General features: G+C 45.9%; 1 protein-coding gene across 1 annotated transcript in view; it reads right to left on the bottom strand.

Moving 5' to 3' along the window:
* LOC115192653 (protein shisa-like-1a) overlaps positions 1-13,298 on the bottom strand; it is a 46,007-nt gene that overhangs the window by 15,172 nt on the left and 17,537 nt on the right. Inside the window, exons 2-3 of the mRNA XM_029751407.1 lie at positions 3,234-3,419; positions 277-490 (exon numbers count right to left, since the gene is read on the bottom strand). Of these exons, the coding sequence (XP_029607267.1) occupies positions 277-490; positions 3,234-3,300 (281 nt within the window). The 5' untranslated portion in view covers positions 3,301-3,419. The remainder of the gene's footprint in view (positions 1-276; positions 491-3,233; positions 3,420-13,298) is intronic.

The following is a 13,298-nucleotide window of genomic DNA, read 5'->3' as shown; positions in this document are numbered from 1 at the left end:
TTGTCAAGGGAGCTAACAGCTTATCAATCACTAACATTTAAAGGCCAGGGCTTTTTTCTCTGTGGAAATGTCTCAATTGTGAGTGAGAAGCTAATGGCTGTTTCCTTGCGGATAACTTTTTCTATGTTCTTAAGGTATCCGCTCGACCTAATGTAAGTAGCCTAGCATTTTATAATAACAGTACACTGTATAATAGAATCACAATAATTAGCCTACTAACAGACAAGGAACAGCACCACTCCATATATACACTGCCAACACCTGAATAGGACTCACTTGTGTTTGAAGCCGTCTGTGGTGGTGGTGAGGTTGACCTGCATGACCGTCTGGAACTCAGTCTCCTTACAGCAGTACTTGAAGGCTGTGTTGTTGTGGTGACAGCAGAACATGTAGGTCTTGTTGTCAGAGAGACGAGGGCAGTGGAAACCAAAGTGGTAGCGCCCCTTGTGGTCGGAATATGGTTCACACACTCTGAAATTAGCTGATAGAGCTGTGGAAGAGAGAGAGACAGAGAGTGAGAGCGAGACAGAGAGAGACAGAGAGAGAGAGAGAGAGTGAGCGAGAGAGAGAGTTTAATACTGTAGTCTTCTTGGAAAGCACTTACACTTTGTGAGGTAAAATATTTTTCTGAATTGTTTTTCAAATCTGATAAATGGATTATAATGATTGGGAACATCATGATTCAGCTTGTTGTGATTTCAATTACGTTGTAAATGATGGAAAACCAAGCAGAAATCAACAGACATTTACTAATCTCTGTAGAAGGATAATAAATGTGAAGGATTGAGTCAACCAGAGAGGTGTTTCTCTTTGATGGGAGTCATGGAAACATAATTTGGCAGCCTGGACTCATGTAGACGATCACCAATTACCAATCTGTCATTGTAACAGACCAGAGATTTACATTTTACATTTTAGTCATTTAGCAGACGCTCTTATCCAGAGCGACTTACAGTAGTGAATGCATACATTTCATTTTCATTTTCATTTCATACATTTTATTTTTATTTTTTTCTTCGTAGAGATAATGATCAAGGCTGTATCATATGTCATTGTGGACCAAGACAAAACCACGTGTTAGACAGACACCCTCACAACCAATCAGGATTGACAATTTGGCATCTTTTCATATTTTATTACCATTAATAACACATAATATAATAACAGGTAAAAGCGTCCCCCATAGCATAGCTGGGGAAAGCCCTTCTAGCATTAGGGAATGAGTGCTGCCTGCAGTAGCAATGACAGAGGACGAGAACTGTAACAAGGTCATGTCTTTGTATCTTCCTCTTAATGATGGGGGGGGGGGTAATTATATATTTCTGCTGCTGATGGTAAAGGTATTATCTAATCCTATGCAGGCCAAGCAGAAACAGATTGGTCATTTGAAAGGGGAGAACACTCAGATCTAATGAGCTTGGCTTATTGCCTCACTCCAGGCCGGCTGACTGAATGGCTGACTGACTGGCTGGCTGGATAGCTAGAATTGACTTCCCTCCGACTCTCTCTAATTGTCAGGCTTTTGCGTCCATGCTGAACAGGGAAGTAGAATGAGGAGTGAGGAAGCTGTAATGAAGCCTTACTCCAGAGGTTTAAAGTCAGAGATTGATTTGAGAGACAGAAATTGGCTCTTTATTCTACCTTGTATCTTTGCTAGGAAATAAGAAAGGTTTGATTGTATTTGATGAGAATAGCAAAACTTCATCTTGAGGTTTAATAGTATGCAGACTCTCACGAAAGTGTGTGCACTCAAACACACTCACAGCAGTACATTGTCTTCTATCTCATTACCCTTCTTTATCTGTGAAATAACCTCTCACAAATAGATATAAGCCACTTAAGCTTCTGAAATACAATTTTTGTCAGCACTCAAATCAGGAATTCATATACTGTACTGAACTGATAGAAAAGAGGAGCTGGCAAATGTCACAGAAAAATATAGATGTGTCATATGTGTACATTTTCAGGGACAATTTCTCAAACATGTACAGACCTGTAACTGTATACTGCAATGTAAAGGTAAATGTGAAGATGATATATAAATCAAACCAGTGACTTCTAAAAGGTCAAATATCAATCCCAAACTGACATTGGAAAGACAGCTTTATTTATTCCAAAATATTCCCATCTGACTCCGCCTCTGGTATTCTGATCCTACAGCTAATCTCATAATTGACAGGATATAAAGGAAGGGTCAGCGGTAATAGCAGGGTGAATTGGCAATAAGGAAGCAGAGCAGCTCGGGATCAGAAGTGGACCATAAAGTCCTCTAATGATGCAAGACTTAAAGAGTTATGGAGAGGAGAGGCAGAACAGGGGGAAGGCAGTTTCAGTCTTATTAGAGGGGAAACATCTGGATCTGGTTAGGGAATCATCGTAAACGTTGCCATGTTGTTAATTACATTAACACCTTTACAATTTTAGCATACTACAGTAAGCAGTTTGGCTCAATTGTTACGTTTACAACCTCAACCTGTGAGCTGAAAAACAAAAAAAACAAGTTAAAGTTTGTAGGTTACCGACAGAGTTTCACAAATGCAGTAATCAACATTGATGTTTTACCATGCAGAATACTGTTCCTGAGACAGTCATACACCAGTCTCGCTTGCCAGACTCACAGGCAACTATGGGAACACACTTAAACACAAACACTGTGACGGAGCTGGCTATACCCTGTGCACATCAAGAGGTTCAAATAATAACTGAACTGATAAAAACGATCAGAATTCAATAAATATTTATTAGGATATAAAACAGATGTTTTTAAAGAGGTTAAAACCCAGACCATGCTAAAAGGTTATTAAAACAAAAACTTTTCCTGCAGAGAATATAGCAAGTCTACCTCTTCCAATAATTCTTTCCCCACTGTTCAAACAGACCACCTTTCAAGACACAAACCAACACACCTGAAAACACTGAAATTGACAAGGCAAACTACTGAAATGTTGATGATGAAGTTGATGTTAAATGTACAAATATGTAATGGCTTGATTAATGTCCGTTTTGGGCCCAATTAGCACACAAGTAACAAAATCACACATTTAAAACAGGTGAAAGTGAAGATACATTGAATGCAATAAAATGCATTCACACACACACACACACACACACACACACACACACACACACACACACACACACACACACACACACACACACACACACACACACACACACACACACACACACACACACACACACCATAACAAAGAGGTGTATAAAATCGCACTGACCTGCGGTGGACAGCAGGAGGAAGATGACCGCCAGGACATTGAAGGACTGCCGGCTGGTGACAGTCATCTTCGGGTCCTCATATAGGACAGAGGACAGGAGGGGAGATTCTCTGCTTTAGCTGTACCAGGACATCATCTGCTCTTTGACCCAAACAATCACATTGCTGCTGCTGTCCGGTGAGCCACCTGGATGCAACAAGACAACCAATGAATCACTTAATTAGATGACATGTATGTTATAAAGCCTGTTGTGGAAGAACTATATCAACAGCTGTCGAAAAAGGGCTACAGAAACTAAGAGTATAGAAGCTTTGGATCAAATAACATAAATGTAATCACAGGTTATTTTCTCTGATTGGACAATTGCGCCTTGCAGCATTCACCATGGACCAAAACGATTTGAAAAAGTGTTTCTCACCCTTCTAAAAGTTGTGATCAATAGGAGTGCTTGTGTTGTTAAATGTGGGACTCTCACCTAGTGATAAATCATACAAAGTGAGAAGTCTGGCTACAGAGGTGTTCTCGATGAGTCTGCTTGTAGTGATGCATCACAGCAGTTCATGGAGGAAATCTCTCATTTAAATACTGAGTGTCCCTGTGAGGCCTGTGTCGTGGCTGCCATTAGCATCGTACCACTCTATCAAACCTGTCCAACATCCGCACACTGTGGCTTAGTGAGATAAATGGCTTAGGAGGCACACTTTTTTTTATCTTAGTGAGGATTGAGGACTGTTTCTGCTCTTGGACATGTTTTAGCCTCTTGTTTATGCTTAAATTAAGGATGAAGTGCAATTGGTCACTGTGTGTTCCTGTGGATTTGATGTTAATCTGAGATTGTGAAATTTAAAATGTATGTTCATTGTAGTGTGCGCCACAGACTTTGTCATCAAACACTCTGAATAACCATGAAGGGTTTTAGTTTATGCAAAAGTTAGTGTGACAATCTCCTCTTGCTCATCTGAGATACAGATACAGAAACACTAATCAGCAGTGTAGCTACATCTGTCAGAGCTAGGAGGAATCCTACATCTCCCAGGGGGAAGAGGAGAAAGCCTGGTGAGGCTGGTTCCTGCTTCATAACATTGACAATGCAGAAAATGTGGATGTCTGTCTGCTGAGGCTGTTGGTCTCTATCCCTCTGTGTGATTTCTGTCAATCTACCCATACCTGGTCCTGTTTGGTGCAGTATATCTAGCCCTGGCCTGTATGTCCCTGACAAGAAAGGGTCAATAGGTACTGTTGGAACACAACCAAAACCAGATGGCCGCCATACTGTATAGTGCAGTGTGGAGAGAGAGAGAGAGAGAGAGAGAGAGAGAGAGAGAGAGAGAGAGAGAGAGAGAGAGAGAGAGAGAGAGAGAGAGAGAGAGAGAGAGAGAGAGAGAGAGAGAGAGAGAGAGAGAGAGAGAGAGAGAGAGAGAGGATGAAGGTATCGTGTCCAGGGATTCCCATCCTGTGAAAGATCCTCCTTCCTCCTCCCCAGGCTGTCTTTCACAGGGTTTTACATGAATTCTGCCTTTTGAATCTTTTTTTAAAATGTGGAATCTCCCCTTTTTGTCATCGGCTGTCCTATTTAAGTCTACATGGTGTAAACAGACATTTATTCTGATAAACAAAGAATCTGATGTGGAGACAGAAGGTTTACATAATGAGCTTAATGTACAGTGGGGGAAAAAAGTATTTGATCCCCTGCTGATTTTGTACGTTTGCCCACTGATAAAGAAATGATCAGTCTATCATTTTAATGCTAGGTTTATTTGAACAGTGAGAGACAGAATAACAACAAAAATATCCAGAAAATGCATGTCAAAAATGTTATAAATTGATTTGCATTTTAATGAGGGAAATAAGTCTTTGACCCCCCCCTCTCAATCAGAAAGATTTCTGGCTCCCAGGTGTCTTTTATACAGGTAACGAGCTGAGATTAGGAGCACACTGTTAAAGGGAGTGCTCCTAACCGCAGCTTGTTACCTGTAAAAAAGACACCTGTCCACAGAAGCAATCAATCAATCAGATTCCAAACTCCCCACCATGGCCAAGACCAAAGAGCTCTCCAAGGATGTCAGGGACAAGATTTTAGACCTACACAAGGCTGGAATGGGCTACAAGACCATCGCTAAGCAGCTTGGTGAGAAGGTGACAACATTTGGTGCGATTATTCGCAAATGGAAGTAACACAACAGAACTGTCAATATCCCTCGGCCTGTGGCTCCATGCAAGATCTCACCTCGTGGGGTTGCAATGATCATGAGAACGGTGAGGAATCAGCCCAGAATTACACGGGAGGATCTTGTCAATGATCTCAAGGCAGCTGGGACCATAGTCACCAAGAAAACAATTGGTAACACACTACGCCGTGAAGGACTGAAATCCTGCAGCGCCCGCAAGGTCCCCCTGCTCAAGAATACATATACATGCCCATCTGAAGTTTGCCAATGAACATCTGAATGATTCAGAGGACAGCTGGTGAAAGTGTTGTGGTCAGATGAGACCAAAATGGAGCTCTTTGGCATCAACTCAACTCGCCGTGTTTGGAGGAGGAGGAATGCTGCCTATGACCCCAAGAACACCATCTCCACCGTCAAAGATGGAGGTGGAAACATTATGCTTTGGGGGTGTTTTTCTGCTAAGGGGACAGGACAACTTCACCGCATCAAAGGGATGATGGACAGGGCCATGTACCATCAAATCTTGGGTGAGAACCTGCTTCCCTCAGCCAGGGCATTGAAAATGGGTCGTGGATGGGTATTCCAGCATGACAATGTGTCACGTCCTGGCCAGTATAAGGGTTAATTAGTATTGTAGTTTGGTCAGGACGTGGCAGAGGGTATTTGTTTTATGTGGTTCTGGGTGTTGTATGAGTTAGGAGGGCATTTGATTTAGTATTCCGGGGTTTTGGGCACTGGGTGAGTTTCATGAATTCTATGTTGAGTCTAGTGTGTCTGTTTCTATGTTTGGATTCATTGGGGTTGGGACTCTCAATTGAAGGCAGGTGTTGTCTATTTGCCTTTGATTGAGAGTCCCATATATGTGGGTGTGTTTGTGTTTGTCTTTTGTGGGAGATTGTTCTGTGTTTCGCCTTGTGCCTTACCAGACTGTTTTTGTTGATCGTTCATGTTTTTTTTGTTATTTTTGTACGTTCAATTTTGATAGTTAATAAAAATCAAGATGAGCCTGCACATACCTGCTGCGTTTTGGTCCTCCTTCACCGACGACAACCGTGACAGAATCTCCCACCAAACCAGGACCAAGCAGCAGAAGAAGGAGCAGTGGGATTTTGAGTTGGACTATGGTGAGAGATGGACTTGGGAGGAGATCTTGAAGGGAGAAGGCTCCTACACTTGGGAGGAGATCCAAGCTGGAAAAGATCGCCTTCCATGGGGACAGGTGGTAAGAGAGAGAGAGGAAAGGCGAAAGGCTGGTATGGACCGGGAACGTTTACGAGGTACACGACTAGCGTTGAAGCGCGAGAGGCACCCCCAATAAAAAAATTTTGGGGGGCACACGGGTAGTTTGGCTAGGCGTAGGAAGAGCCGGAAGCCAGCTACCCGTGGTTATATGGAGGAGCGTATGGGGTGGAGAGCGCTATGTTTCGCTGAGGAGCGCACTATCTCACCCATACGCACGCACAGTCCGGTGCGAGTTATTCCAGCCCCTCGCAGGTGCCGTGCTAGAGCGGGCATCCAACCTGGTAGGAGGATGCCTGCGCAGCGCATCTGGTCACCGGTACGCCTCCGAGGACCAGGCTACCCAACTCCCGCTCTACGCACGGCTACCATCAGGCCCCTGCACAGCCCAGTCTGCCCTGTACGAGCACCCCACTCGTACAGGGCTACTAGTTCCATCCAGCCAAGGCGGGTTGTGCAGGAGGTAAGATCTAGACCGGCTGTGCGCCTCCATAGCCCTGGGTTTCCAGCTCCTGTCTCTCGTGCGGACCCGGAAGTGCGTCAACCCAGTCCGACTCGTCCTGTTCCCGCTCCCCGCACTAGCCTTCAAGTGCGTAAACCCAGCCCCGCCAGTCAACAGTCGTCGGAGCTGCCCGCCAGTCAACAGTCGTCGGAGCTGCCCGCCAGTCAACAGTCGCCGGAGTGGCCAGACTGCGCTGAACTGCCGGAGTGGCCAGACTGCGCTGAACTGCCGGAGTGGCCAGACTGAGCTGAACTGCCGGAGTGGCCAGACTGCGCTGGACTGCCGGAGTGGCCAGACTGCCCTGAACTGCCAGAGTGGCCAGACTGCCCTGAACTGCCGGAGTGGCCAGACTGCCCTGAACTGCCGAAGTGGCCAGACTGCCCTGAACTGCCGGAGTGGCCAGACTGCCCTGAACTGCCGGAGTGGCCAGACTGCCCTGAACTGCCGGAGTGGCCAGACTGCCCTGAACGTCCGGAGTGGCCAGACTGCCCTGAACGTCCGGAGTGGCCAGACTGCCCTGAACGTCCGGAGTTGCCAGACTGCCCAGACTGTCCCGAGTTGCCAGACTGCCCAGACTGTCCCGAGTTGCCAGACTGCCCAGACTGTCCCGAGTTGCCAGACTGCCCAGACTGTCCCGAGTTGCCAGACTGCCCAGACTGTCCCGAGTTGCCAGACTGCCCAGACTGTCCCGAGTTGCCAGACTGTCCCGAGCTGCCAGACTGCCCAGACTGTCCCGAGCTGCCAGACTGCCCAGACTGCCAGAGTGGCCCGACTGATTGGAACGGCCAGAACCGGAGCCACCTCCTGATATAGGTGGGTTGGGGAGGGGGGGTGTAGCACAGTGCCGTCGTTGACGGCAGCCACCCTCCCTTCCCTCCCTTTTGTAAGGGGGAATTTTTGTTGTTGTTGTTGTTGTTTGGGGTTGTTGTTTTTTTGTTTTTTGTTTTTAAGGTGCTTCCGGGGTTAGCACCTTTAAGGGGGGGGTACTGTCACGTCCTGGCCAGTATAAGGGTTAATTAGTATTGTAGTTTGGTCAGGACGTGGCAGAGGGTATTTGTTTTATGTGGTTCTGGGTGTTGTATGAGTTAGGAGGGCATTTGATTTAGTATTCCGGGGTTTTGGGCACTGGGTGAGTTTCATGAATTCTATGTTGAGTCTAGTGTGTCTGTTTCTATGTTTGCATTCATTGGGGTTGGGACTCTCAATTGAAGGCAGGTGTTGTCTATTTGCCTTTGATTGAGAGTCCCATATATGTGGGTGTGTTTGGGTTTGTCTTTTGTGGGAGATTGTTCTGTGTTTCGCCTTGTGCCTTACCAGACTGTTTTTGTTGATCGTTCGTGTTTTTTTTGTTATTTTGTACGTTCATTTTTGATAGTTAATAAAAATCAAGATGAGCCTGCACATACCTGCTGCGTTTTGGTCCTCCTTCACCGACGACAACCGTGACACAATGACCCCAAACGCACGGCCAAGGCAACAAAGGAGTGGCTCAAGAAGAAGCACATTAAGGTCCTGGAGTGGCCTAGCCAGTCTCCAGACCTTAATCCCATAGAAAATCTGTGGAGGGAGCTGAAGGTTCGAGTTGCCAAACGTCAGCCTCGAAACCGTAATGACTTGGAGAATATCTGCAAAGAGGAGTGGGACAAAATCCCTCCTGAGATGTGTGCAAACCTGGTGGCCAACTACAAGAAACGTCTGACCTCTGTGATTGCCAACAAGGGTTTTGCCACCAAGTACTAAGTCATGTTTTGCAGAGGGGTCAAATACTTATTTCCCTCATTAAAATGCAAATCATTTTATAACATTTTTGACATGCGTTTTTCTGGATTTTTTTGTTGTTATTCTGTCTCTCACTGTTCAAATAAACCTACCTTTACATTTATAGACTAATCATTTCTTTTGTAAGTGGGCAAACGTACAAAATCAGCAGGGGATCAAATACTTTTTTCCCCCACTGTAAGTGAAGCAGAACCCCTATTCCCAACACACACACAGAATATAATCTCCAGAGTTGAACACATGTACTGCACATGTGAACAGACATGTTACACAGATGAATGGCAGCAGGCTGTTTGCAGCATGTTAAAGACTGTCCTAAGATGTAACACAAAGTGACAGAATATTCTAGTCATTCTTTCTAAAAACAACAACAAAAACTTAACAAATATTATGCAATGTAAGCATAATTTTCTAAGGTGAAGCACATATTAAGGAGCAGGCAGCTCACCATATTCAATCTATTACACTATTATGCACAAATTGCATTTTTTTCTGGGCTGGACAGAGAATCAAACAGGAGCAGGAAATGTTACCAATTACTCCTGCATGCTGTCATGGTTCCACCTTTCACCAGAGGGCAACAGAGACCGTTCTAGAGACATTAACAACACTCAGCTGTGTCCTATTTAGAGGTGTGCTTTCTGTTGTCCTTTGCTGAAGCTTGAATTATGTGCCGGGTTCGTTTGTCTCTTGAGTGAGTTTATTCGAGACTTAGTGTTTGTTGTTTTCCCAGTGATCCTTCCATTACCATTTCTCAGTAAAGTATTATGTTTATCCAACCTGTTGGGGCTAGGGGGCAGTATTTGCACGGCCGGATAAAAAACATACCCGATTTAATCTGGTTACTACTCCTGCCCAGTAACTAGAATATGCATATAATTAGTAGATTTGGATAGAAAACACTCTAAAGTTACTAAAACTGTTTGAATGGTGTCTGTGAGTATAACAGAACTCATATGGCAGGCCAAAACCTGAGAAGATTCCATGCAGGAAGTGGAAATCTGATTTGTGGAATCACCTTCAACACTTTGTCTATGAAACACACCGTGAGTTAGGATTCATTTACTTCCTAAGGCTTCCACTAGATGTCAACAGTCTTTACAAAGTGATTTGAGTCTTCTCCGGTAAAAACTGACCGAACGAGAGGCCTGGAAAGTTGGTCATAGGGGGAGGGCCATTACAACTATGACGCGGGCGCCCATGGGTACCCTTTCGTTCCGAAACGTTTAGTAAGACAATGCAATCGTCCGTCTTGAATATTATTGAAGCTCTGATTGAAAGGCCCTAAAGATTTATGTTATACAACTTTTGACATGTTTGAACGAACGTAAATATATATTTTTTGCACATTCGTGACGACAAGTCCCGCGCGCTTCAGTACATTATGAGTAGCCTTCGGAACGCGCTAACAAGAAGGAGCTATTGGGACATAAATTATTAATTTTTTCGAACAAAACTACATTTGTTGTGGACCTGGGATTCCTGGAAGTGCCTTCAGATGAAGATAATCAAAGGTAAGGGAATATTTACAATAGTATATTTCATTTTAGATGGTTCCAAGATGGCGCTAACCTGTATCGCCTAGCCTATTTTTCTGAGCATAGCACCTCGTTTATTGCAAAGTGTGATTTCCCAGTAAATTTATTTTTAAACCTGGCAATGCGGTTGCATTCACGAGATGTTAATCTATAATTCTTTGAATGACAATATTACATTTTAACAATGTTTTCGAATAGTAATTTTGTAAATTGTAGCGCTGATTCACCGGAAGCATTTGAGGGAAAATATTTTCTGAACGTCACGCGCCGATGTAAAATGCTGTTTTTATATATAAATATGAACTTTATCGAACAAAAAATGCATGTATTGTGTAACATGATGTCCTAGGAGTGTCATCTGATGAAGATTGTTAAAGGTTAGTGCTGCATTTAGCTGTGTTTTGGGTATTTGTGATGCATGCTAGTTGCTTTGAAAATGGCAGTGTGATTATTTTGGGCTGGGGACTCTCCTAACATAATCTAATGTTTTGCTTTTGTTGTAAAGCCTTTTTTCCACTGGCTGTTGACTAGGGCGTCCCAGGTTCCCAGACAGGTTAATCGCTGATTCCTTGTCTGGTCTCTTCTCTGCACCTGGGTCCAACCTCACCATGTCACAGCAAGCTTCAGCCCACAACACAGAACCAGCAGAGATCACCCAGATCAAGAATGTTGTAAACCACCAAGAAGCACTACTGGGGCGTCAGCAAGAACAATTCCTCCAGATATCAGAAACCCTCCGGGCGCTTACCAACTCTCTCCAACCACAGTCCAACCCCAACCCAGGAGGAGCCAATGCCCAAGTCTCATCACCCAGTGCTACAGGCGTCACCGTAGTTCCGCCAGGGAACCTGCACCGGGAACCCAAGATCCCAGCCCCCGAGCAGTATGACGGCCACCCGGGATAATGCAAGGGGGTCCTTACCCAGTGCTCTCTGGTGTTCGAGCTACAGTCATCCTCGTTCCACACCAATCGGGTGTGGAACGAATGCCTACATAATCGCTCTACTCTCAGGCAAGGCCGTGGCATGGGCAACGGCGGTGTGGGAACAGCAGCCACCATCCTGCAGCTCCATATTAGGTTTCACTGCAGTGCTTCGACCACCCAGTCGGAGGACGAGAAGCGGCCAGCCAACTGTTCAACATCCGCCAAGCGGCCAGACCAGTGTCTGACTTCGCCATTGAGTTCCACACCCTTGCCGCCAGGCACTGGTCACCGCTTTCCACCAGGGGTTGTCTAACTCCATCAAGGATGAACTGGCCTCTCGGGAACTGGGAGAGGACCTCGAGTCCCTGATAACGCTGGGAATCAGGATCAACAACCACCTTTGAGAACGTGTGAGACAGCACTTTTTTGACACTATCCTGGTTTCCTGAGCACCCCAAGCCCCCCGAACCCAGCATTGAGGAGCCCATGCAGCTGGGACGCACATGTCTGAGCCCACAGGAGCGTGACAGGCACAAGCTGCTGACTCTACTGCGGTGGTCTCGGCCATCTCCATGCTACATGCCCAGAACTGACGGGAAACGCCAGGGCTTGCCAGGACAAGGGGAGACCCTGGCGAGCTGTGCAGTTACCCCTGGCTACCCAGTCACCGTCTGTCACTACCCGCAACCCTCCACTGGGACAACCGTCAGCACCAGATTCAAGCTTTTGTGGAGTCCGAGGCCGCAGATAATTTCATTGATCAAGACTTCGCCAGATAATTTCAAATTCCCTGCGTGAAATGTCCCATCCCTCTGCAGATTCAAGCCCTCGATGGATTCCCCATAGACTCCGGCCAGGTGGAATATCAGACCCAGCCCATTCTACTGAAGGTAGGGGTGAATCACTCTTAGTTCTCTTTTGATCATGGCTCCCGAGAACCCCCTTATCCTAGGGTACCCCTGGCTAGCGCTACACAACCCACTACTCTCCTAGTCCACGGGACACCTACTAGACTGGGGTAGGAACTGCCAGACTAAATGTCTAAGAGCCCCACCTAGAACCTCGCTGTGTCCCCCTGCATACATTGAAGACCAGGACTTCTCCGCTCTCCCTCCCGAATACTTCGACCTCTGGGAGGTCTTCAGTAAGAGGCAAACCGCCACCCTCTCTCCTCATCATCCATATGACTGCACCATAGAACTCCTACCCGGCTCCAACCCTCCCCAGGGCTATCTTTACTCCCCCTCAATCCCTGAAGCTGCAGTCATTGACAATTACATCCGGGAGTCGCTGGTGGCAGGTTTCGTTTGCTCCTCAACATCCCCAGCTGGTGCAGGTTTCTTCTTGGTGGGAAAGAAGGATGGAGGTCTGTGTCCCTGCATAGGCTATGGAGGATGGCTGAACAGGATCACGATTAAGAACCGTTACCCCCTACCCCTGATGTGTCCACCTTGGAGCTGGCCCAGGGGGCCCAATTCTTCACCAAACTGGACCTCCACAAAGCTTACAATCTAGTGAAAATCAGGGAGGGAGATGAATGGAAAACTGCCTTTAACGCACCTAGTGGCCACTATGAGTATTTAGTCATACCATTCGGATTATCAAACTCACCGGCAGTCTTCCAAGCATTGGTCAATGACACTCTTAGGGATATGTTGAATCGGTTAGTTTTTGTTTACCTCAACAAGGTATCGATCCTGATGCTACTCATCCCTTTGTAGTAGAGTTGTACGCCTCGGACACCGGAGCAGGGGCGGTCCTTTCACAGCGGATCGACAGGGACAAGAGAATGCACCCATGTGCCTTTCTTTCCAAGCGGTTCTCGCCAGCGGAACGCAACTATGATGTAGGCAACCGGGAGCTCTTGGCAGTCAAGTGGGGTCTTGAGGGGTGGAGACACTGGTTAGAGGGAGC

The sequence above is a fragment of the Salmo trutta genome, chromosome 4 (genome assembly GCF_901001165.1).
Source record: "Salmo trutta chromosome 4, fSalTru1.1, whole genome shotgun sequence".
Classification (NCBI taxonomy): domain Eukaryota; kingdom Metazoa; phylum Chordata; class Actinopteri; order Salmoniformes; family Salmonidae; genus Salmo; species Salmo trutta.
The sequence above is the reverse complement of the archived record's forward strand: the minus strand, read 5'-3'. Positions and strand labels throughout refer to the sequence as shown.